The sequence below is a fragment of the Oncorhynchus tshawytscha genome, linkage group LG08, assembly GCF_018296145.1.
Source record: "Oncorhynchus tshawytscha isolate Ot180627B linkage group LG08, Otsh_v2.0, whole genome shotgun sequence".
In the NCBI taxonomy this organism is placed as follows: Eukaryota; Metazoa; Chordata; class Actinopteri; order Salmoniformes; family Salmonidae; genus Oncorhynchus; species Oncorhynchus tshawytscha.
The window spans coordinates 59,858,300-59,884,386 of NC_056436.1; the positions used below are offsets into that span (position 1 = coordinate 59,858,300).

The following is a 26,087-nucleotide window of genomic DNA, read 5'->3' on the forward strand; positions in this document are numbered from 1 at the left end:
TCTCCTCATTTAAAAAATATTCTGTTATTATGGCCCAATAATCTCTCACCAATTTAGTGAAAATTGCTTTCCTCAGTTATCTTTCAAACCAGTGGTCAAGAAGAGGACAAGGCAAGAAAGCGACCAGACCAGATGGAAATAGCCATACCTGGTGTAATAGTGACTTTAAAAAAAGGAACTGGATGTACTACTACACTGTAGTAGATAAATAGACGTCCGTTCTATTAAAATGTCATTAGTTCCATGTGGACATTTTACCTTTTGTACCTTTAAAAGGTATTGACGTTGCTTACATTCCAATGACGTCTGACAAATGACATTAATCTGTCTATTTCCCCGGATGACAACCAATGAGAGTTGAGTAGAGGCGGGATGTTTACACTGTTAGCCAAATAAAATACATTGGTTGTGCCACTTAGAGTAGTCATATTCTAGTCACACCTTTTACAGACTGTAAAGACAGATGTTCCATCTGATCGCAGAATTTATATCTGTGCCCATCAATTCCTCAGGTATGTAGCTATAAGTTATTTACCAAAGGCATCGAATGTAAATTGAATTAGCTAGCTATGTGAACCAAATGCGACTGCTCACCGACAGGAATCAATGAACTCAGTCATTCAAGATAGGGAGATGTATAGTGAATAGCAGTAGCTGGAACGAATGTGGCAGTTGTTGGTTGGTCTGCTGGACATTTTCGCGATGCCCAGCATGGCTACCACAATCCACGCGCTACTACGTTTTGTGCCAGGCTACCAGACTCGCGTGCTCTGACTCGCATCGTCAGCAATAGCTAGCTGAACCCAAACGTAAATCAGACTGTCGTTGTTTTATGTAGTTAGCTAGATTAATATTTGAGTGTCGACCATTATGTATTTGACCTTTCTAGCCATCTGTACCCCTGGAATCAGGTGGGTGGCTGTTTACTTTGTTCCTAGTAAAAACACTGACCTCTGCATTACTCTGTGCAAGTCTGTAGTCCGTTCACTCTTGAATGTATTAATCTTGCCTAGCTAGGTAATAATATCCCTCCAACTACAATATATTTCAACCAAATATAGCCTTGGATATCCTATTGCTGTTTAATCTGCAAACGCAGTACTGACCGTTTCTATTGTGGAATGCTTGGCTCTATGTTAATGGTTTGCATAACTATGTTCATATTTACCTGCTGAGGCATGTCTTTTCCCGGTGTCAAAAATTTCTGTAGGGTATTTTTTTTTCAGCCAAGAAACCTAACCACCACACCTACCTTCTGTTGGGATTCCAAGTAATGTTTGCGTGTTTTAGTAAGAACTGTGACTGGAAAGACTAGTGTGAAAGAGCCCTGCTGAGAGATTCCCAGGCTGAGTAAGTTTCATCTGCTTGAGACCTGTGAGTGCTCCCGGGCTGAGAGGATGGTGTGTGGTGTGGTGTTGGTAGGGTGATAAGGTAAACAGTTCTCTTGGAAGTGATCAAATGAATGGTATAAGTCTACTATAAGAGTTAACCATGTAGAGAATGGGCACTCCGGAAGATCTTTCAGCCTTTTGGTGAATTGCATTATTGTGGAGACATGGGCACGTTAATAAAAAGAAAGCTGGCTGCTGTGGCTGCTGATGCTCTGTTGTCATCATGGCCCATAATTAAATTGCCCTTTTGGAGGAAAGGATCTGATGAATAGCAAATGCAGTGTGCACCAACTGGTGTCATTTCAGATGAAGTGAAGCGAGGTAACCATGGAAACACCCGTCCTGGATTCCAGGACCTGCAAATTGAACATTATGCCCTGTCTCATTCCTTAGCAAACAGGAAAGGATTCCATTGTCATATGATGCTTGGTCTTCTGAAAGTGGCCTGTTAACTTGTTTAAATTTAATCATGAACTGTAGAACTTATTTGTCTTTATTTACTAAAACTCTTTGTGAGCATGGAACAACTTGTTGTAGTCATGGCAAGACAACAATGTAGCATTGTTGAACTCGGAAATGTCCTGGCACCTAGGCCAGATTTTCTGTCATAAATTCGGTTTACAATGGTTGTTCTATCTTTTACAGTTGTATTGAGAATAAACCTGCTTATACATGACCAGAACGACTCATTATTTCAGCTCCCACAACCTATTTCTAAGACTTCGGTTAGTGTAGCCCACACACTACGCCATACTCTTTCTAGGCTACACAAACAGTGCTCTCTCTATTCAATACGCATCGTTTAAATTCAGTTTTACAGCGTGATTGAGATTTAAAAGCAATGTTCCCGCTTTAGCAGAGACCTCATTCACGGTAAACGCTGCATATGTCGGCTCAATGGGAAATTACCTTTACATTTCTATCGCGGAATCTGTAACGCTTTACAGCTTGAATAGAGCCCATAGTCATGGCAAATTTATTTCCTCGAAGGTTAGGTTTACGTAACGTTGCCGATTATCCTCTTAATGGAGGAGAAAGGCCAACTCTATGCTTGATTTAGGCCTAGTTGTGATCACAGTCTGGCTGGCTCAACTTCTCCTGGCTAGTATGTCAGCCTACTGATTCTAACAAGCAGACCTTACAGTCAATGGGATTGCATCCCTATTGTCAATGGTCAGCCATATGTTACTGTTCAGCCATATGTTACTGTTCAAATGGTAAGTGCCGTGTGTGTAGTAACTGGTGACTGAGTTATGCATATTTGTTGCATTCATCGTCTATAGTCTGTACACTACAGATTGAGAACAACGACCTGAGATATGTGTGTATGCTATGCAGTCACCTGTGTAGTCTGTGTTCCCTGTAGGCGTTATCTTCCGTCAGCCAAACAGAGTTGACATAGACGCTCTCTTCCTCCTGATAAGGTGTATTTCCCAGACTCAACCTTATTAAACTTGCATGGCCTCTCCGGTGTGTGTGCGCCTAGGATCAACCTGAAGCCATCGCCAGACAGGAGAGCTTTATTATGTCCAACCATGGCGCCCTAACAGTGGGCTTAGACAGCTAGACTACTCCTTCCTGTTTAACGGTAGCTGTTTTGGGCACCGTTGGATGTGGCGATTCTATTTTTCTTATGCTTCTTTAAAATTTAAATCGGTCTGGTGTGTCAAGTCAGAGGCCCTTCATCAGGTTTTTCCATTCCCCTGTCTCTCTCTCCCATGCTTTCTTTGCCAACGTTGCTGCCATTCCTCCTATTTCCCCCCCCCCCTTTCTCCCTTTTCTTATTTCTTTTCTTTGTTCTCCTATTTTAGTTTTTCTTCTGGCTGCAAATGAATGGGGTTCTTAAATCTCTCCCTTAGCTAGTGTTTCAGATTCACTATGGTCTCTGCCAAGGTCAGGGTACTGGTCAGCACTACTGCATGGCTTTCTTCCCGTGAGGGACCACCAGCCAGAGGTCGGGACAGAGCTGTCACTGTCTATGCCTAAATGGCTGCCTGCCATTATTCACTATTCAGCCAGCCTGCCTTTAGAAGCAGGTTATCCTAGTATCAGGTGGAGATCTGTAGAGAGAATGGGGTTTTACACAGGACGCATATGGGCAATTCCACGTTAACAGAATGACGCTGAACCTCCTAATTTTTGCTTTAAAAGTATGCCAAACAAAAACAATTCATTGCAAAGTTAAACAAACCATACAACTCTAAGCACAATGACTACTTTTAACAGTTCCCACTGAACATTTTTCAAAAACACATTTAATTAAAGAACGGTGCAGATGTAAAATTGGGAAACAGAGTTTTTGAAAAATCTCCTCCGACTTTTTTATGTGACCATGTTTTCCAAAAGCTCAGTTAAATATCTGCCTCGAATTAAGATTCAAAGATGTCAGAAAGAATGGTGTGTCAGCTACAACATGACACCTTGAGTTTGAAAAAATCTCTTTTGGTTATTGAACTACTAAGTGAAGTAGATTAACACCCGGTAACAGAATGACATCATGGGTCCCTGTTCTGTACAGAAATGCATAATTGTGAATGTCATTCTCTTCATGGTGATGTATCCTGTACACAAAGGTAGAAAAATGTAATATCCTCCTTTGCATGTTTGGATATTATTCTACACACTGGCTTTTATTCTAATGAGCTCTGTTCCCAGGTACAGATCTGTACCAATCAGGTTTGTTTCTGGATCAAAAAGGGTCTTAGATGGTTGTCATGGTAGTGGAGAGTGCCAATGAGCTCGGTTGGCCATTGTCGTGGCAAAATCTGACATTTTAGCATTTTTAGGCTAATTCCTTTTCTTTTTTGTTGTCTTAAATTGAATTTCCTGCGATTCTACATATTCTGCCATGGAGCTGAGATTTATTTTGTTGTTGCCGTTTTAAAGCTAGTTTCCTGCAATTCTATGATCTTTGCCATGGAAAATGTTATTTTTTGCTCAAAAGTAACAAAATGCTAAATTCATTTAGTTAAAAAAATTCTCCCTGACTGTCTCTTTTATTTCGATTGGATCTGAAATAGTAATGCCCCTGCTGCCTTACACTCAATAACTGGTTGTGCCACCTTTTAGCTACAATGACTTCAACCAAACGCTTCCTGTAGTTGTTGATCAGTCTCTCACATCGCTGTGGAGGAATTTTGGCCCACTCTTACATGCAGAACTGCTTTAACTCAGCGACATGTATGGGTTTTCAAGCATGGACTGCTCGTTTTCAAGCAACAAATGTGAAGTTTTGGAATGGCCTAGTCAAAGTCCAGACCTAATTCCAATTTGAGAAGTTGTAACAGGACTTGGAATGAGCAGTTCATGCTTGAAAACCCACAAATGTCGCTGAGTTAAAGCAGTTCTTCATCCAAGATTGGGCTGTGATAAACTCTTCAGTGTCTGGGCTTGTCCTTCAAAATCACTCCTGTTGTGTGTGTGTGTGTGTGAGCTGTCTTCTTGGGTATGATGATACAAGCTTGGCACACCTGTATTTGGGGAGTTTCTCCCGTTCTTCTCTGCAGATCGTCTCAAGCTCTGTCAGGTTGGATGGGGAGTGTTGCCACACAGCTATTTTCAGGTCTCTCCAGAGATGTTTGATCGGGTTCAAGTCCTGGCTCTGGCTGGGCCATTCAGAGACTTGTCCCGAAGCCATTCCAGCGTTGTCTTGGCTGTGTGCTTAGGGTCGTTGTGCTGTTGGAAGGTGAACCTTCGCCCCAGTCTGAGGTCCTGAGCGCTCTGGAGCAGGTTTTCATCAAGGGTCTCTCTGTACTTTATTCCGTTCATTTTTCCCTCGGTCCTGACTAGTCTCCCAGTCCCTGCCGCTGAAAAACATCCCCACAGCATGCTGCTGCCACCACCATGCTTCACTATAGGGATGGTGCCATGTTTCCTCCAGACGTGACACTTGGCATTCAGGCCAAAGAGTTAAATCTTGGTTTCGTCAGACCAGAGAATCTTGTTTCTCATGGTCTGAGAGTCCTTTTAGGTACCTTTTTGGCAAACTCCCAAGTGGCTGTCATGTGCCTTTTGCTGAGGAGTGGCTTCCATCTGGCCACTCTACCATAAAGGCCTGATTGATGGAGTGCTGCAAAGATGGTTGACCTTCTGGAAGGTTCTCCCATCTCCACAGAGGAACTCTGGAGCTCTGTCAGAGTGACCATCGGGTTCTTGTTCACCTTCCTGACTGAGGCCCTTGTCCCCAGATTGCACAGTTTTGCCGGACGGCCAGCTCTAGGAAGAGTCTTGGTGGTTCCAAACTTCTTCCATTTAATAATGATGGAGGCCACTGTGTTCTTGAGGACCTTCAATGCTGCAGAAATGTTTTGGTACCCTTCCCCAGATATGTGCTTCGACACAATCATGTCTGAGATCTAAGAACCATTCCTTCGACCTCATGGCTTTGTTTCTTTGCTCTGACATGCACTGTCAACTGTGGGACCTTTTATATACACAGGTGTGTGCCTTTCCAAATCATGACCAATAAATTGAATTTACCACAGTTGGATTCCAATCAAGTGATTGAAACATCTCAAGGATGATCAATGGAAACAGGATGCACCTGAGCTCAATTTCAAGTCTCATAGCATGGGGTGGCAGGTAGCCTAGTGGTTAGAGCTTTGGACTTGTAACCGAAAGGTTGCAAGATCGAATCCCTGAGCTGACAAGAATCTGTTGTTCTACCCCTGAACAAGGTAGTTAACCTACTGTTCCTAGGCTGTCATTGAAAATAAGAATTTGTTCTTAACTGACTTGCCTAGTTAAATAAAGGTTTTTAAAAAGGGTCTGAATATTTACATAAATATGATATTTAAGTTTTTAATTTTGAATAAATTTGTAAAACATTCTAATAACCTGTTTTTGCTTGTCATTATGGGGGATTTTGTGTGTGTGGATTGATGAGGGGAAATAAGGCTGTAATTTAAAGAATTGGAAAAAGTCAAGGGGTCTGAATACTTTCTGAATGCAGCGTATTTGATTTATTTCTCCTCCTCCCCAGCCGGCTGTAAGAAGATCCTTCATCTCCTCTTGACTTGGTGACCTGCTGTCCTACCATGGCTGAGAAGCTAGCTTCCTTTGGTAAGATGCTGCTCAGGCGGCGAGCGCTGGACTGTAACCAGGAAGAGAGCCACTTCGCCCGCTGCCTGAGCACACTGGACCTGATAGCCCTGGGGGTGGGCGCCACTCTGGGGGCCGGCGTCTATTTGCTGGCTGGAGAGGTTGCCAGGGAGAAGGCCGGCCCAGCCATCGTGCTCTGCTTCCTCATCGCAGCGCTCTCCTCCGTCCTTGCTGGTCTGTGTTATGCTGAGTTTGGTGCCCGTGTGCCAAAGACTGGTTCAGCCTACATGTACAGCTATGTGACAGTGGGGGAGATCTGGGCCTTCATTACTGGTTGGAACCTCATCCTCTCCTATGTCATAGGTGAGTCAGAAGTGGGAGTTAGAGAAAATGAGGGATTTTTGAGATTAAGAAGGGATGCGATTCAAAATGGGGGGAGGGAACGTTTGATTTGTTTGTATCTTATAAAGTTGCAAGAAACACATTTGAGGTTGAAACAGGATATGAGAGGTGCAATGATAAATCTCTTGAAAATTTTCCTCTTAACTCTAAGCAGGGATATTACTGCAATACCCAAGACAGTCAATTGAGATGATCAGCAATTCTGAGAAGCTGAATAATTAAGATTCTGTTGAGGACTTGAGCTGAAGCGGTTTTACAGACAGATTGGTCCTCTAGAAGGATTGCCTCTTGACAGAAGGGCCCTTGAAAGTGTGACTCCAACTTCTGTCATTATAAATCTCTTCCTCTCACTCCCTTCCTCTTCCCTCCCTCTTTCAGGCACAGCCAGTGTTTCTCGGGCCTGGAGCTCCACCTTTGACAACCTGGTTGAACAGAAGATCTCAAACTTCTTCAGAGCCTCCATGTCCATCAAGGTCCCTGGGAATATTCTGGCTGAATACCCAGACCTCTTCGCCCTCATCCTGATCTTGCTGCTCACTGGTGAGGCTCTCATTTAACATAACTCTGAAGACATTTGAAAGCATTATACACACCCTCAGCGAAAATACAGCCACAATAATAGGGCTCTTCATTCCTGCCTTAGGGCATGCGAAGATTTCCCATTCAGCGTAGCATTATGATTGGCTGTGCTTGGTCGCTGCCCACGTCTGTGGCCCTGACACTTTGCCAACACCCACACAGGTCTGCTGGCGTTTGGCGTGAGTGAGTCGGCCCTGGTGAACAAGATCTTCACGGGGGTCAACCTGGTGGTGCTGGGCTTCGTCATCATCTCAGGACTGGTGAAGGGAGACCGTACTAACTGGAACCTCACTGTCGAGTACTTTGTCAACACATCCAACATCACTGATACAGAGTGAGTCACCAATCAGCCGGCAGACAGACAGAAGAGTTCATGAGGAGTGGTTTATTAGGCAGCAATGTTTTTTTAAAATCAGCCCAAGGGAGTAGTTGAATATATGAGCCTGTTTACAAAAATATATTAACTCCTTTAGAGACATCAACCATTAGGGATACCAGTTCTCTTCCTGAAGACTGAATATGAAATTATTATCTTTCTCTTTGCTGTTTTTCTTTATTTTCCAGGCTACTTCAATAACTTTATTAAACAATAATTATAACCAGTCCCCTGCTCTTTCTTTGTCCAGGATTATTAAAGAGAAGTTTGGCAATGGGGGTTTTGCTCCATTCGGCTTCAGTGGAGTCCTTTCTGGTGCAGCAACTTGCTTCTATGCCTTTGTGGGTTTCGACTGCATCGCAACCACAAGTAGGCAATTTCCTCTCGTCTCTTGACACCAATGATTTACACACAACATTAAGAATCCCGTAATATTGAGTGGCACGGCACCCCCTGCTTTTGCCTTCAGAACAGCCTCAATTCGTCAGGGCATGGACTCTACTAGGTGTTGAAAGCGTTCCACAGGGATGCTGGCCCATGTTGACTCCAATGCTTTCCACAGTTGTGTCAAGTTGGCTGGATGTGCTTTGGGTGGTGGACCATTCTTGATACACACAGGAAACTGTTGTGTGAATCCCAGCAGCGATGCAGTTCTTGACACACAAACTGGTGCGCCTGGCACCGACCATCATACCCCGTTCAAAGGCACTTAAATCTTTTGTCTTGCCAATTCACCCTTTGAATGTCAATCAATGTCTTCAAGGCTTAAAAATAATTTGTTAACCTACCTGTTTCCTCTCCTTCATCTACACAGACTGAACTGGATTTAACAAGTGACATCAATAACGGTTCATAGCTTTCACCTGGTCAGTCTTTGTCATGGAAAGAGCAGGTGTTCTTAATGTTTTGGTTCCGTGTGGCTCAGCTGGTAGAGTATAGTGCTTGCAATGCCAGGGTTGTGGGTTTGATTCCCACGGGGGACCCGTATGAAAATGTATTCTCTGGATAAGAGCGTCCCCTTAATGGCTAAAAAGTCCATGTAAAATGTACCTGTGGTTGACGACTGTCAAATCTAAACCGTCTCAATCTTTTTCCACAGGTGAAGAGGCCAAGAACCCCATGCGTTCCATCCCCATCGGTATCGTGGCTTCTCTGCTCATCTGTTTCTTTGCCTACTTCGGGGTGTCTGCAGCCCTCACTCTCATGATGCCCTACTACCTGCTGAACAAAGAGAGCCCGCTGCCAGAGGCCTTCAAGTATGTGCACTGGGACCCTGCCCGCTACATCGTGGCTGTGGGCTCCCTCTGTGCACTCTCCACCAGGTGACTGACAGACAGTTTCCCATAGAGACTTCCTCATGGCCTTGTGTGCACTTCTATCAAAGGTTGAAAGGCACCCAGATGGCAGGCTATTTTTGGTTAGATATTTATTTCTGGGTTTGAACAGATGTTTATTTTCATATACTGTGCTTTCAATTCATTTTTTGTTTGTAATTATTTGCAGGCAAGGGAACGGACACAAATTATGATGTGGAATATATGAACCCAAAAGTGTTTGTTTCATGTTTTAACTTATATTTCGGGGTCATTCAGTGTCTGTGGACTGTCCAGCGACATGGCTGGCCTCTGTGTGATGGCGACTACTGTGTCTGAGTCTTTCTCTCTTTTCCCTGTCCAGTTTACTGGGCTCAATGTTCCCCATGCCCCGTGTAATCTATGCCATGGCTGAGGACGGCCTGCTCTTCCGTTTCCTCTCAAAGATGAACATCAAAACCAAGACCCCCCTGTTAGCCACCATCGTGTCGGGTATTGTAGCAGGTAAGCTTAGCTCATGCTTTACTAAGTATCTCCTTTGTGCACCAACATTTCGTTTTCTGTCAACTGTTTAGCTGCTACTCTATGCTGCTTAGAATTTAAACGTATTCTTTCTTTCGACAGCCCTGATGGCATTCCTGTTTGATCTGGCAGCCCTGGTGGACCTGATGTCGATAGGAACTCTCCTGGCATACACACTAGTGGCTGTGTGCGTGCTTATCCTCAGGTTAGCACAGAGGATTTTAGCTAACACACTTTTTTCTTTTTCTTTTAAGAGTCAGGCACAAACACATTTGATTCCTCAAATATCCAACTCTTTGCTGTAAATGAAAATGTTCTCAGTCAACGTAACGTAGTAAAGTAAGGGTTGACTGAATTCTACCTACAGTTGAAGTCGGAAGTTTACATCCACTTAGGTTGGAATCATTAACTTATTTTTCAACCACTCCACAAATTTCTTGTTAACAAACTATAGTTTTGGCAAGTCGGTTAGGACATCTACTTTGTGCATGACACAAGTAATTTTTCCAACAATTGTTTACAGACAGATTATTTCACTTATAATTCCCTGTATCACAATTCCAGTGGGTCAGAAGTATACATACATTAAGTTGACTGTGCCTTTAAACAGCTTGGAAAATTCCAGAAAATGATGTCATGGCTTTAGAAGTTTTTGATAGGCAAATTGACATAATTTGAGTAAATAGGAGGTGTACCTGTGAATTTATTTCAAGGCCTACCTTCAAACTCAGTGCCTCTTTGCTTGACATCATGGAAAAATCAAAAGAAATCAGCCAAGACCTCAGGGGAAAAAAAGTAGACCTCCACAACTCTGGTTCATCCTTGGGAGCAATTTCCTGAAGGTACCACGTTCATCTGTACAAACAATAGTACGCAAGTATAAACACCATGGGACCACGCAGCCATCATACTGCTCAGGAAGGAGACACATTCTGTCTCCGAGAGATGAACGTACTGTGGTGGGAAATGTGCAAATCAATCCCAGAACAACAGCAAAGGACTGTGTGAAGATGCTGGAGGAAACAGGTACAAAAGTATCTATATCCACAGTAAAACGAGTCCTATATCGACATAACCTGAAAGGCCGCTCAGCAAGGAAGAAGCCACCTCTCCAAAACCGCCATAAAAAAGCCAGACTACGGTTTGCAACTGCACATAGGAGCAAAGATTTTACTTTTTGGAGAAATGTCCTCTGGTCTGATGAAACAAAAATAGAACTGTTTGGCCATAATGACCATCGTTATGTTTGGAGGAAAAAGGGGGAGGCTTGCAAGCCGAAGAATACCATCCAAACCGTGAAGCACGGGGTGGCAGCATCATGTTGTGGGGCTGCTTTGCTGCAGGAGGGACTGGTGCACTTCACAAAATAGATGGCATCATGAGGGAGGAAAATTATGTGGATATATTGAAGCAACATCTCAAAACATCAGTCTGAAAGTTAAAGCTTGGTCACAAATGGGACTTCCAAATGGACAATGACCCCAAGCACTCACTCAGTTCCACCAGCTCTGTCAGGAGGAATGGGCCAAAATTCGCCCAACTTATTGGGGGAAACTTGTGGAAGGCTACTTAAAACATTTCACCCAAGTTAAACCATTTAAAGCCAATGCTACCAAATACTAATTGAGTATGTAAACTTCTGACCTACTGGGAATGCGATGAAATAAATAAACGCTGAAATAAATCATTCTCTCTACTATTATTCTGACATTTCACATTCTTAAAATAAAGTGGTGATCCTAACTGACCTAAGACGGAATTTTTACAAGGATTAAATGTCTGGAATTGTGAAGAACTGAGTTTAAATATATTTGGGAAAGGTCTATGTAAACTTCCGACTTCAACTGTATGTGTATTTGTTCTCAGGTACCAACCGGGAACCCTGGGTGTCAGTGGTGCCAGTGAGAAGCTGGTGGAGCTGGTGGGTCTGCAGAGGGCAGCCATGGCAGAGGGGGACAGTGGGGATGAGTTTGGCCAGGAGAGTGAGGGGGAGACCAGGCCCCTCAGGGAGCGGTTCATCCTCAAGATGCTGCTGGTGCCCAGCTGTGACGTCCCAACCAAGACCTCCGGGCTCATCGTCTACATCACTACCGCTGTCATCTGTGAGTCTCCCCCTTTTGACAGGGTGAAGTGTTGATGGTGTTTAAAGCTATATTTAAGTGAGCTGTTTTTGAGAGGGTTGGCATACTGAAAGCAGCTGTCTGATAATGCAAATGAGAGAATACATTGAAATGATTTAATAAGATTCCACTATACATGCTAAGTTAACAATCTCTTCTCTCTTTAGCTGTGGTGTTCACCCTGCTGTGCATAGTGCTGTCTGTGTGTGGGGTAGAGGTGGTGAGTGGCCACCCAGTGTGGGTCACCATATGTGCGATACTGGCCTTCTTCTCCTTCCTGTGTGTGGTCATCATATGGAGACAGCCCCCGAGCAGACAGTCACTCACCTTTAAGGTATGATGGGAGTTTTCAGTCACATGACTCATTTCACATACTTTTTCTTGAGGAACCAGTTCCCGTTTACTAAAGTTTTCCTCATTCTCCTGGTAACCACTTGGTCTGTCTGTACTTGGATCATCAGCTCTTCGCATAAAAGTGAATTAGAAAATATTTTGTCCAGTGTGTGGTTTAATGTACAAAATAAACATTTTGATTCCCTTCAGGTACCCCTACTCCCAGTGTTGCCATTGGTCAGTATCTTTGTCAACATTTACCTCATGATGCAGCTGGATGGGCCAACGTGGTGTCGCTTTGCAGTGTGGATGACTATTGGTTAGTGAGATTGCCACCCCTATTATTTATTTGCCTCTTGCATCATCTGTGTTGTTACACAACTTTGTTACGCAAGTACAGTGCGTCAGTGAGGTTTACCTTTGGCATGCTGTAGTTTACCACTGTTTAAATCAGTTTTTCTTCCTTCTTCCCTCTCTCTACTAGGTTTTATCATCTACTTTGGTTACGGGATTAAGAACAGCTCAGAGGCCACACCCAACCGCGGTAAATTTGAGCCAGTCCTCCGATCAAAGAGTCCCAACTTCCTGGCAGAGGATGACAATGAGGTGGAAGGAATGATGCCTTAGAGGCGAATAGTGGTAGAATAGATGGTATTTGCCCCAACGACATATGACGCAAGCCTTGAACAGGAGCACATTCTTATCTGTTTGTTTTTTAACTGTCTGGGAATTGTGCCACAATAGACTCTTAACTTTCTGTCTTATACTTCTTCTGAAATGGATTAAATTAATGTTTTCCCTCATCAATCTACACACAATAATGAAAAAGGCAAAAACATTTTTTTAGAAATCTTTTGCAAATGTATTTAAAAAAAAAAAAAAAAAAAAACTTATTTACCCTTTGCTATGAGACTCGGAATTGAGCTCAGGTGCATCCTTTTTCCATTGATCATCGTTGAGATGTTTCTACAACTTGATTGGCATCTACCTGTGGTAAATTCAATTGATTGGACATTATTTGGAAAAGCACACACCTGTCTATATAAGGTCCCACAGTTGACAGTGTGGAAGAAGTTTGGAACCACTTAGGCTCTTCCTAGATCTGGCCGACCGGCCAAACTGAGCAATCGGGGGAGAAGGGCCTTGATCGGGGAGGTGACCAAGAACCCGATGATCACTCTGACAGAGCTCCAGAGTTCCTCTGTGGAGATGGGAGAACCTTCCAGAAGGACAACCATCTCTGTAGCACTCCACCAATCAGGCCATTATGGTAGAATGGCCAGATGGAAGCCAATCTTCAGTAAAAGGCACATGAAGTTTGCCTAAAGGCACCTAAAGGACTTTCAGACCATGAGAAACAAGATTCTCTGGTCTTGGCCTGAATGCCAAGCGTCACGTCTGGAGGAAACCTGGCACCATCCCTACGGTGGAGCATTGTGGTGGCAGCATCATGCTGTGAAGATGTTTTTCAGCAGCAGGGACTGGGAGACTAGTCAGGATTGAGGGAAAGATGAAGGGAGAAAAGTACAGGGAGATCCTTGACGAAAACCTGCTCCAGAGCGCTCAGGACTTCAGACTGGGGCGAAGGTTCACCTTCCAAGAGAACAACGACCCTAAGCACACAGTCAAGACAACGCTGGAGTCGCTTTGGGACAAGTCTCAATGTCCTTGAGTGGCTAAGCCAGAGCCCGGACATCTCTGGAGAGATCAGAAAATAGCTGTGCAGCGACACTCTCCATCCAACCTGACACAACTTGAGAGGATCTGCAGAGAAGAATGGGAGAAACTCTCCAAATACAGGTGTGCCAAGCTTATAGCGTCATACCCAAGAAGACTCAAAGCTGTAATCGCTGACAAAGGTGCTTCAACAAAGTACTGAGTAAAGGGCCTGAATCCTTATGTAAATGTGATAATTATTTTACATTTTAGGAAAAAAAAGAGAGAAAAATTAAACCTGTTTTTGCTTTGTCATTATGTGGTATTGAGGAGATAATTTCTTTTAAATCCATTTTAGAATAAGGATGTAACAATGTGGAGAAGGTCAAGGGGTCCGAATACTTTCCGAATGCACTGTATATACTCTGTCAACATGAACTTGCCACATTTCTGCATATCTAAATGTTGAAAGGGTTCTTTGTATCAATGATGATGTCATTTAGGTGGTACAAATGGTAAGGATACAGAGTTTCTCCACTTTAACATGTTATTCTAGTGCCTGGTTGTTTCTGCCTCAATTCAGCCATTTTCCCCCAAATGACATCTGATCTCTAGTGTCTTTGCCCTGTGAGTCAGTAAGCACATCAACAGTGTACATGGTGTTGCGTGTCCTTCTGTCCATGTAGGTCAATCACTATGGTTTTATTTGTGTTCTTTGAGGACAGGCAATACCAAGCAGAGTGTCAAACAACCCCAGAACTCACTGTCTGCACTATAGAGAGATGATTGACAATTCAATTAAATTGTCAGAATTGACAGTCCTTACCCAAAAGTTCAAATTTTGAATATTCTTTTAAACAATCATTTATATAATTGTGTTTAAATATTTATACAGAAACATGCATGTATATTTTTGTTAGATACATATATATATATATTTATGTATGTTAAAATGATTTTTATTTTTAAGACCTGCCCAAATAATTATTTGGTTTAAAATTATGCTCTCAGAGGCTAAAAGGTAGAGATTGTGTTATGAGAGAAATAACTTATTTTTGTACCATGATGATATACAAACTCTACCAAATAGAGAGATGTCTGTAGGAAGGTACACTGGGGACTGGGGGGGGGATTGTATATTCAGCCCAAAACTGACACTGGTGAAAGGCAGAGAAGGGATTCCAATACATGAACCTAGTATAATTTCTAGAGTTGCATTAAAAGGCTTTCAGGTTACATTTATGTTCGAAGGTCTTAGGCTTGTGGTACATGTTACCCACCTGACTGGTTCCCATGTATAATTGTGTCATTGAAAGAGGGGCCTGGGTTTTAATCGCTAACTCTGAGTGTCTAACTGAATGTAGTAATAACTTGAACTGAAAAGCCCACCAGCCTCAGTCAAGTTTTGTTTATAGAAACTTTGTGTGGTGTTGTTTACATCAACTTTTTGCTGTTTAACTATGTGCCTCAGTCTATATTTCAGTTGCTCACTTCAAGGGTATGAAACTGTCATTTGTATTCTATGCCTGTTTGATGTGGAAATTGTCTCCACAGATTATCAATTACAATTGATATCCGCTATTATTGGTATCAAATGAAGATTTTAAGGTCAAGGCAGTCCAGTCTTATTGAGAAATGGGCTAGAAAACAACCTACAAATAGCTGTGAGTGAAAGTGGGGATATTTTCAGACTCATTGTTTCTAAAAAAACAACTTTGAAAGGAGAGGTTATGATTTCATTAACAATGAATATCGTTTGTGCTTGACTTTCTCCATTCTCTCTGTTTTGAGCTTTTACAATGTTATTTTGTCAGTTGAACTGTTTACTTTCAAGTACATGTGTATAGCGGTTTGCTAATCCCTTTCAATTCGTAAGACATAAACTGGGTGGTTGGAGCCCTGAATGCTGATTGGCTGACACTCATGGTAATATCAGACTATACCATGGGTATGACGCAACTGCTCTAATTACGTTGGTAACCAGTTTATAATAGCAATAAGGCACCTCGGGGGGTTGTGCTATATTGCCAATATAGTGTAACGACCCTGGGTTTATACGCGCGGAAATCTACTCTGCCGCATGAGCATGCTTTTGCGATACAGTCGATAGCGCGCCGGACCTCGGGCTCGAAGGTCGAGGGTTCAAGACCTGCTCCTTGCTGTTTGTGCTTGGCCGGTGAGCGCGTTCCTGTAAGACGTAGAGTCACAAGCTAGCGCGAGGACGCGCTCTTTGAAAGGAGGGAGTAAGCGCGGAAATCGACAATGCCACACGAGCATGCTTCTGCGGCAGAGTCGATAGCGCGCCGGACCTCGGGCTAGAAGGTTGAGATTTCGAGGCCTGCTCCCTACCATGGCTAAGTGGTGCGCACTGGACCCTCTGTCGTGCACATAGCACAGACCTTCATGCTTAATTATACATTATATTTCTGTTTCGCCTGCTTGTTTTGTTACAGTTCTTTAACCATTTTAAATGGTTCCAAAAGGCTCAAAGCTTGTTACAGCATCATGTTGCAAAGCCTTGCAGATTACACAAGTGTCTCTGTACAATGTTTTGTGGAGTAAGTTACAACATTATGTTTACAAACATTGCTTTTAACAGACAAAACCTTGAGGTCATCAGAACAGTATTTAACTAAATTAAATAGATTGTGTACTGACAGTTTCATGACCATTTGTATTCTTACACATGAGAACATGTACTATTTAAACTATTTTATATCTGTACATGTGTCAAGAGAAAGTACTGTGTATAAATGTTTTGTAAGTAAATTTGAATCATCCAAAATGAAAACTGATTTCTGGCTTAATTTTCAATTATAATTTCCCCGACTTTCTGTAAAAGGTGGCATCAACACAAATTATCCAAATGTATGTTTATTGCCTTGGTGTCATAACTTGTTCAATCAAAATGGAATCTTATGGCAAGACTTCAACTCCCAGACATACTTTGTTGTGGTGTATTTTCGTTTCCTATGTTGACAACCAGCTGATTTCCTGTGTCTTTAAATGTCCTGCCATTATTCTTCAACAAGCAGCAGCTAGGTTCGATGGTTTTCTGACCAAAAGAAACCCTCGAACATTGGATACTTTTAACCATTGGGATGCGTAGCTAAATATTTAAGTACTTGTTTTATACTGGTACAGTCTTCGAAACTGTGAGGTTATTAGTAAGATTAAGAGTAGAGATATCGCTGTTTGTCTTTTCTGTTCCGCTTTTCTGCCGCAGTCCGATATTTTCAGCTAACCTTAGCTAGCTTTTTTGATTTTAGCCAGGTAACTAGCTAGCTAATACGTTAACTTTACATTTCTGTCATGAGCTTCTTCACTCAAACGTAATCTTTAGTGAAGTATATGTTTTCTTCAAGAAACCAACCTTGTAAATTGCCACAACCCAGAAGTAACGTTAGCTAGTTAACTTAGCTCCTTGCTAGCTAGCCATGTTACTAGTTACATATTGTCAAGCAGTAGTGGAGGGTTTTCAGTAAAACTCGTCATTAAGGTTAATGCAACGAGTTTAGAGCCATCTAACTAATGTGTTTGTGATTGTAATAGCTAACTAAGTATTCGTGTTGGCAAGCTACTGAAGCTAGCTAGCTAATTTCTAGCCAAATGCTAGCTAAATAGCGTCTGTCTAGCAGTGAGTGTATGATTGCTAGACGGTGGTTGATTGGGCAGATAAGCTTCTAGCCTCCATCGTTCGCAGATATCACACGAACGGGCGAATATAGCAACCGATTTGTTCACGTTGACAGCGCGCTTGAGAAGGTGCTAGCTAGGCTGTTGAAAGCAGAGAAGGAAAGGGGTGAGAGTAGTGAAACGCACACAGTGCTCTTTATGCCAGGGGGTTGGCCCGGTCTCAACCAGCGAAGCGCAGTACACTCGGTTCTGTTCAGATCGGCTTCAGAACCATGACAACTGCAAGGGATCTCGATATGGTGAGTTTGCAACCCAACACAATCCTTACTGCATAAGATCCAATGCTGTGCCCCGTATGTCTATTAAAATGGTTACAATGCATGTTATGTTTTCCATTTTTAAATTGAACCTTGATTTAACTAGGCAAGTCAGTTAAGAACAAATTCTTATTTACAATGACTGCCTACACCGGCCAAACCCGGACACCACTGGGCCCATTGTGCGCTGCCCGGTGGGGCTCCCAATCACAGCCAGTTGTGATACAGCCTGGATTCGAACCACGGTGTCTGTAGTGACGCCTCTAGCACTGAGATGCAGTGCCTTAGACTGCTGCGCCACTCGGGAGCCCAAATGTACAGCTATTCTCACAAACAGAATAGCTGTTTCTGTAATCACCATCTGTCAAACTACATTTTGAGATTGACCCACATTTATTCTAGAGGTGAGCCTTAATTGATTGTCTTCCTATCACAAAATCACCCATTTTGGATGCTGTTATTCTCCAAACAAACCCAGTTGACATGTGTAAAGGCAAAGGACCTTGTCCATGGCACTGTTGTGTTAAATCAGGGATGAAGAGGAGATTGATTGTAGGGACTGAGGAGAACCAGTCAATTTGAAATCACAAATGATCTCAAATCAATGAAATGGCTGATAGGCTACTCTAGGCTGCCTGCCCTGTTGTACCAATCCCAGCTTGTAGTGCTCTAGAATTATTGTCCACTTCTGCAAATATTTTGTTCATATTTACATTGATATTTTGGCAGACGCTATTATCCAGAGTGACTTAGTAGCGATACGGCCTTAGCAAAAAGTGCCTCTCTGTTTCCAATGCACGCATGTGTTGCACAGACCTTTTCTGTTACTTCAAAGCTGAGTTTTTGAAGTTAATGTTTCTCTTGATTGGATAGTCTAAGAGGATATCCTTGATGGTTAAAAAAAGAACCAAGGGCGGCTAGGCAGATTCGAGTTTGTTTTGTTTGGTTGAGGATAAAAGGGATGAAGGGAAGCTGGGGGGGGCTTGTTAATGATGACTTTGGTATCTAACCCCACTCAGAGGTTATGCAGTGCATAGGGGGAGGGGCTTCCTCTGCTTAGTAGGGTTGGCGTGTTTGTAAACAGCTCAGTGTAGGACTATCCTTACGATACACCTTGTGGCACAGATTCTTTGTTCTGGCTTCCCCGATTTACCACCAGAAAGTTTAGGGACAAATGAACATATTTTATTATGTGGGGGAATTACCCATTAAATTTTTACCATAACTTTGATATTGGTATCCAAAATATGATAGTGTTTGTAATGGTAGGATATTTGTCATGATTTCCAAGCCATTTGGTGGGATACCAATATCTACTCTGATGAAGTTTGTGTGCGCAGCGTGTTACAATCTGTCAACTGATGGAGAGAATCAGAGGGGTGGAGGGTGTCTTCCGGCCATAGGCTAATGATGCTTCAGAGCTTTTTTCACTATTAGAGGTCCTGACCTGGGGCTGCTGCCACCGCAGGAGGGAAGGCTATGATCCAGGGGTCTCTTCCTGTGTAGGAGCTTACGTGTATGCTTAAGGCTACTTACTGGTAGAGGATATTTTATGATTGTTGAATTGATGACTTTATAAAAGATGCCGTTTACGTAGCCTACATGGAGCATCTGACAGTAACCTCTGAGTTGCACTACTTCATGTGAAATGCTGTTTCTTTCCCTATTTCCCAAATGGATTTCAATACCCGTACTTATTATTTTGGAGAAATCATAGTTCACCACATAATTAGTTGTGTGTGTGTGTGGGGGGGGGTTCTTCATTTATTCTCTGTGGCATTTGGGATTTGACTCATTGCAGAACCCTGAACAACCTGCCTTACCTTCATTTGTTGTCCTCATTTGGTTTTCAATGAGAGCATTTATTCCCAGCCAAACTCTGCGCAAACACCATGTTGATGATGTAATCCTTAAACCAAGGAGCGATTGAAATCTATGAAAGAAAATGCAATTACCCAAGTCTCCTAAAAATAAACTTCCTTTTGGATTCTGTAAATGACTGACTAACAGATGAAATGGTCCCTTTTTTTTCTTTTTTTTTGCCTTTTTAAGGCTAAGATGACGTAAGTTGCAAGTACAATTAGTGCAACAGCATGGCCAACACATTTTTGCTTCAATTTATTTTAAATGGGTTCATTTAGTGAACTGGGTGGGTACAAAGAAGAGCAGGGAAAACTCCCCAGCCCCCTCCCTCCTTCACACACACCACTATGCCCCTGGGTTACGCATTGGCCATGTAAATTTAATAACGGGGCCCAGGGCTGTCTGGGACACCTGGGGTTATCGCATTAGGCCGACAGCCCAGAGAGAGGAGCTGCCCACAGCGCTGAAGGCCCACTTCACCCCCCCCCAGCTCCACCCTTATCTGTGCATTGTTCTGCTATAGGGGCTCACTTCACAACGAGCTCAGTCCTTTCTGAAGGAAGCAGCCCAGTCAAACGGGGCAGAGATCTGCACCAGAGAAATCTAATTAGACAGGAATGTCAATTTCGGTGCAGGCTTCCGAGGGTCATCTCATGTCATTTGAGGTGAGTGAAAACGGAAGGATTCCATGTGATTAGGCTAAGCTACATGCTTCTCATTGCTCGACGGGGTGGAAGTGTAGACTGTATAATTCTGAAATTTTGTGGGATTTTTGTAGAGCCATGTGTAGGATTATTAAGATGTTTTATTTTGGTAATTTTTCAGGTGAATCTGCGTCTTATCCTGGTCAGTGGGAAGACACAAGACTTCATCTTCTCCCCCAACGACTCGGCCATGGACATCGCCAAGCACGTCTTTGATAACTGGCCCTTGGGTGAGTTTGTGCATTTTGGGACGTGAATCAGGGAACAACCACAACACTGTCTTTTTATATTGAGTTGTATTGCAGAATTAATCAGGTAAATTTGCAACTTTCTTAATTCTTCTTAGTCTGGGTCGGATTTAAAAACATGCTTTCTGTCTCTTGTCACGGGGACCACATTCCAGTTATTATAGGGACAGTTGTTACACAATGCCTTGGCTCTCCACACTCCACCTTCAAACCACTGACGATGGCAGCCATGTTTGTGTGTTCAACCACTGCAGGAAGTCTATGTCTGAGTGGCTGTCTGGCGCTAGTGATATTAGACTGCTTCTGAGTGTTGCTCTAATGTTGTCTCATCTCTGCATCAGGATGGGAGGAGGAGCAGGTGGGCAGTGCCAGCATCCTGCGCCTCATCTTCCAGGGACGCTTCCTGCATGGCAGCGTCACACTTGGCGGTACTTGATGGACCCTCCTTTAAAAATATATATATATATATACATATATACACACCATCCTACCGGGCTAAAATACACTAGGGAATACTGTATGTCCTTTGAAATTAAGTCTGATTTAAAACATGCCACAGTTGAGGACATGTCATCAAAGATTAAATTTTTATTTTATTTTTAATTTTACCCAATTTCGTGGTATCCAATTGTTAGTAACTATCTTGTCTCATCGTTACAACTCTCGCTCGGGAGAGACGAAGGTCGAAAGCCATGCGTCCTCCGAAACACAACCCAACCAAGCCGCACTGCTTCTTAACACAGCACGCATCCAACCCAGAAGCCAGCCAATGTGTCGGAGGAAACACCGCGACCTGGTCAGCATGCACTGCACCTGGACCGCCACAGGAGTCGCTAGTGCGCGATGAGACAAGGATATCCCTCCTGGCCAAACCCTCTCTAACCCGGACGACGCTAGGCCGATTGTGCGTCACCCCATGGACCTCCCGGTCGCGGCCGGCTGCGACAGAGCCTGGGCTCGAACCCAGAGTCTCTGGTGGCCTTAGACCACTGCGCCACCCGGGAGGCCCCTAGAATGGACATTCTGAGCATGCTTACTAATTCCAAAATTAAAGAGGATTATCTTGTGATTATATATTCTGCATATGAATTGTTCATTGTCTGTCCTTTTTGTTTTCAAAGCTTTAAAGCTGCCCCCTGGCCGAACAACTGTCATGCACTTGGTTGCCAGAGAGACCCTGCCAGAACCTAACTCCCATGGTGAGAACCTTTCTCTCGCACTCTCTGGTTGTCTGACTCATCTCATCACCTAGCTGTCATGACCCAGTGGTGGGAAAACGTACCCAATTGTCTACTTAAGTAAAAATGCCTTAATATAAAATGACACAACTGAAAGTCACCCAGTAAAATACAAATACAACCGACTTGTTTCTAGTCATCCCTCCTCCTAGTCTTTTTCTTCTCTTGACTTTATATTGCGATTGGCAACTTTCATAAATTAGGTGCATTACCGCCACTGACCTCATTCGTCTTTCAGTCACCCACGTGGGTAAAACCAGTATGGAGATGGCACCTGGGTACCTGCTTCTATAAACCAATGAGGAGATGGGAGAGGCAGGTCTTGCAGCGTGATCTGTGTCACAAATAGAACTGACTTCTATTTTAGCCCTTGGCCACGCAGACGCTCGTGAGCAGTGTGGGTGCAATAATTGAATAATATAGATTTCTAAATATATTTTGCAGTGCACGTAATGCGAGTGGTGTATTTGGTTTTAAATAAACTTGGGTATCAAAAGTAAATGTAATTAGTGAAATATACTTCAGTATAAAAAGTCTAAATCATTTCAAATTCGTTATATTAAGCAAACCAGATGGCACCATTTTCTAAATTTACAGATAGCCAGGGGCATACTCCAACACTCAGACATAATTAGTCACTTTACCTCTACCTACATGTACATATTACCTCGACTAACCGGTGCCTCCGCACATTGACTCTGTACCGGTACCCCCTGTATATAGTCGTGTTATTGTATTGTTGCTCTTTAATTATTTATTTTTCTATTTTATTTATTTTTTTACTTCAGTTTGAGTAAATACTTTCTTAACACTTATTTTCTTAACGGCAGTGTTGGTTAAGGGCTTGTAATGAAGCATTTCCCTAAGCATTTCACCTGTTGTATTCGGCGCATGTGACATACGATTTGATCATTTGCAAACGAAGTATGTGTGTGTAGTGAGTCTGCCAGTTCAGAGGAGATAGGGATGACCAGGGATGTTCTGTTGATAAGTGCTTGAATTGGACCATTTTCCTGTCCTACTAAGCATTCAAAATGTAATTTTTGGATGTCAGGGAATTTATGGAGTAAAAAGTACATTCTTTTCTTTAGGAATGTAGTGAACTAAATTGTAAAAATAAATAAATGTACAGATACCAAAAAAATACTACTTAAAGTATTTTTTACTTATGTACTTAACACCAGTGTCAGGGACACTGTTGAGCTGTAATTACTACAGCTGTAGGCCTTATTGTCCCTTTAAACCTGAAAGCCTGGTGTGATATTTTCTCTTTCGTTGTCTGATGTCAAGTTTCTTTGTATCGTCCTCTTTGTAGGTCAGCGTAACCGGGAGAAGATCACAGAGAGCAACTGCTGTCTGCTCTTGTAAAAACAACAAACAACAATCCTTTCACTCCCCTCCCCCACATTCATCCTATGCTCGGCTTCTGTCTGCCCGTCAACCCTGGATTTGGGGAGATCACAGGAAGATGGGTCACAGAGCTGTCAGCGGGCGGTCTGTTGCACGTGTTTGTTGCACTCTGGCCCAATCCGTGGCTTAGGAATTATGTAGGTTTTTTTTCATGCCAATTTATTCAAATCGATTTTCTTTTGTTCACCCTTTTGCCAAATTTTGCCTTTCCTTCTCTCTGTTGTAAAATCATGTTAAGAATTTGTACATATATCTGTGGTTACCCAGGAGGAGCATATATCCTGTGTAGCCAAGGGGGATATACAGGTTTTGAAGACTCACCTTACAAAGAAACACTAACAAACTCTTTGGAACTTTGACCCGTACTGTGCATACAGTTGTTTGCATTACCCCTGAAGACTCGGCATAGTTTGCTCCATGTGTCTTTCTGCTAATGAAATGGAAGTTCCCACGGGTTTGGCACTTAACTGGGTTGTTTATTTGAAAGTGTGTCTTTGTAAGTTTTATGTATGGTCTTAATCTTCCCTTCCCGTCTTAGAGGAAGAGATTCATTTCCTACTGTTATACAAAGTGCCGTCCCCCCCACCCGATGTAGACTGTGTACAGTAGTTGCCTCATACTGGCAGGGAGTGTTTAGTCTGCCATAGCACCAGTGGACTGGAGTGGTGCATCTTTCTGTGCCATGGGCCACACGTGTTCGTTCCTGGACCAACACAGAGGAAGAGTTCAAAATTGTAAATGGACAGCTGTGTCAACACCTGAGTGGATGTATGTGACATTGTCATGTTGGATCACCTCCTTGAGGATGAACTGGTTTAGCTAGAAGAATAATCTAAACTAACTCCTACATGTCCTCCCCATGGTTGTAAAGCCTTGCTTTCTTTTTTTTTCTCCTTTTTTAAACTGAGTGAAAATATTTTGAAGGAGTGCTTCTGAGTGACCATTTTGTGTCATTCTGAATGGCTTACGTCTCTGATCAACATGACCGTTTAGACTGTACCACACCCAGTCTCATGAGGAAGCCCTGTATCCTCGCCACTCCCCGTCTGACCTGAGTGAGGAGTAAGGGAATCAACGCCAGGAGCCAGTCAACCGTGAGGTGGTGGTGGGAGGGCTTCCTACAGGACATAAGGGCTAGAGGCATGGGAGGGAGCAACTGGAAAATGAGGAAATTATGTATTTTTACCACCTTTGTTTGGATGCTGTATGTTTTTGCCTTTTTGATTTTTTTCTGTAATCATATTAATATTGTATTTTTTAAAATCTTGTATTGTTTATTCTGTTTTTGTCTGACTCCTGTTAATTGAATGCTTTTTGTTCCAGGGGTTGTATGTATATGTCTGGGAATGTAGATCATGTTCTGTGTGTTAGTGGATGGGCTGGGGAAATGTCTGTGTAGTGCGACAGTATGGCAGCGTTTACACAGGCAGCCCAATTCGGATATATATATATTTCAGTTATTGGCCTTGGTATTTTTTGACCGAAAAGCTCTGAAAAAGATCTTATGTGAAAGGTCAAAAGACCAGTTAGTGGAGAAAAAAATATCAGAAATGGGATGCCTACGTAAACCCAGCCTTAGTGTGTTTTAGAGTGAGTAATGGGTGTGTGTTTTGTCAGGTGTGTGCTCGTGCGCCTAAATACTGAGTGAGTGTGTGGGTGAGAACTGTGGGATAGTTATGCAGGTGGTTGAGTAGGAGGGCAGATTGGTCTTGGGTGGCTGTGGTTTCCATGGAAACAGTGTGGTTCCTTCCTTTGAGTGAGTCTTTTGGTTAGTGTTTGTCAACCAATGTCACTGCTATGAAATTTATCTCAATGTGAATAAATGTAAAAAATAAAAAGTGATCTGCTTTAAGGTATTGTAAATTAATAAACATCTTTAAATATTACTTGTTTTTTTTACTAAAAGGAACAGGGGAGTAGAAATCAAGTTAGTTAAGCAGTGTTGGAGTAATGAACTACATGTAGTTCAACTAGTAATTTAATTACATTTTGCAGTAGCTTGGTGGTAGTTGAACTAAATTCTAATCTAGGCAGTGTGTTCAATAGTTCATTACTTTTTTGCCGTGTAGCTAACTACTGGAACAACACTACCTTTTAGCTAAAACATGGGTGAAGTAGGCAATCACTTCCTTTATTTTGTTGTCAGACCTGCCTTATTCTCATTTGAAACATTTTCTTAACGTAAGACCCCAAGGTGATCTGTTCTTGCAATTTGTAGTCTGACGGTTCAGATTTTTTTTTCAGGAAATAGTTTGGCTGTATTGAGCTATTTTTTTTCAAAGTAATTTTTAAAAAGTCAACCCTATTTCTAAAGGGTAGCTTAAATTCTTTCAGTGGGAAGTAATTGGTAGCTTGAATTATGTTTTCGGAGTATCTTCCCCAACACTGTAGTTAAGCATGTGGCTTGCCTCTGGGTGGGAGTGTTGTGTAGATACTCAAAACTCTCGCTGTGTCCTCCTGGGCTGAGGCATATTACTCTTCCAACATCTGGTTAAGTTCCATACTGGTAAGATTAATACCTCTTTTGCCATCCTATAAGGGCAAAATGTTGATGTTGGCTGTTATATAAACAGTTTTCCTCTGACTAATAATGATTGACTGGCGTTATCTATTATTCAGAGGTTCTTTTGCAATGAATTGGTTAAGTCGTAGACTGATAGTTACTCTCCGGTATCACATAAATGACATTAACAAAGGATAAGAACGAGTGACTGATGGATCACTGTATGTGGACTTGGATAACTAAAATGTAATCGGTCACCAGATTGGTTTTAGAATGTGTTCGAAGAGTCATATTAATGTTGCTCCCGGTGTTGGAAATAAGTTTGGGCCTCTTGGATTCTGTCTGAGACTTAGACCCCATATAAAATGCTTTGCATGTCGTGATGATTGAGTCGTAACGTTTGGTTGAGCTGTTATTATTCGATATGTTCTCTCCC

At 42.6% G+C, this 26,087-nt stretch overlaps 2 protein-coding genes across 2 annotated transcripts; both read left to right on the top strand.

Moving 5' to 3' along the window:
- The first annotated feature begins 158 nt into the window (after positions 1-158).
- On the top strand, positions 159-12,945 carry LOC112256217 (cationic amino acid transporter 3). Its single transcript, XM_024429300.2, has 12 exons — positions 159-512; positions 6,373-6,794; positions 7,212-7,373; positions 7,575-7,746; positions 8,039-8,157; positions 8,888-9,110; positions 9,466-9,605; positions 9,726-9,828; positions 11,490-11,725; positions 11,911-12,077; positions 12,287-12,395; positions 12,561-12,945. The coding sequence occupies exons 2-12, from the start codon at positions 6,428-6,430 to the stop codon at positions 12,701-12,703; spliced, it is 1,941 nt and encodes a 646-aa protein (XP_024285068.1). The 5' UTR covers positions 159-512; positions 6,373-6,427; the 3' UTR covers positions 12,704-12,945.
- Positions 12,946-16,720: 3,775 nt separating this feature from the next.
- Positions 16,721-25,034, top strand: LOC112256216 (ubiquitin-like protein 3). Its single transcript, XM_024429299.2, has 5 exons — positions 16,721-17,667; positions 20,374-20,482; positions 20,842-20,928; positions 21,622-21,699; positions 23,054-25,034. Exons 1-5 carry the CDS (start codon positions 17,641-17,643, stop codon positions 23,104-23,106), a joined length of 354 nt encoding a protein of 117 aa, XP_024285067.1. The 5' UTR covers positions 16,721-17,640; the 3' UTR covers positions 23,107-25,034.
- Positions 25,035-26,087: the final 1,053 nt, after the last annotated feature.

Coding starts and splice junctions, on each gene's coding strand:
- LOC112256217 (XM_024429300.2), top strand. CDS start 6,428: ATGGCTGAGAAGCTAGCTTCCTTTGGTAAGATGCTGCTCAGGCGGCGA. Junction 7,747..8,038: donor TCCAACATCACTGATACAGA/GTGAGTCACCAA, acceptor TTCTTTGTCCAG/GATTATTAAAGAGAAGTTTG. Junction 12,078..12,286: donor GACAGTCACTCACCTTTAAG/GTATGATGGGAG, acceptor GATTCCCTTCAG/GTACCCCTACTCCCAGTGTT.
- LOC112256216 (XM_024429299.2), top strand. CDS start 17,641: ATGACAACTGCAAGGGATCTCGATATG. Junction 20,483..20,841: donor CTTTGATAACTGGCCCTTGG/GTGAGTTTGTGC, acceptor TCTCTGCATCAG/GATGGGAGGAGGAGCAGGTG. Junction 20,929..21,621: donor TGGCAGCGTCACACTTGGCG/GTACTTGATGGA, acceptor TTGTTTTCAAAG/CTTTAAAGCTGCCCCCTGGC.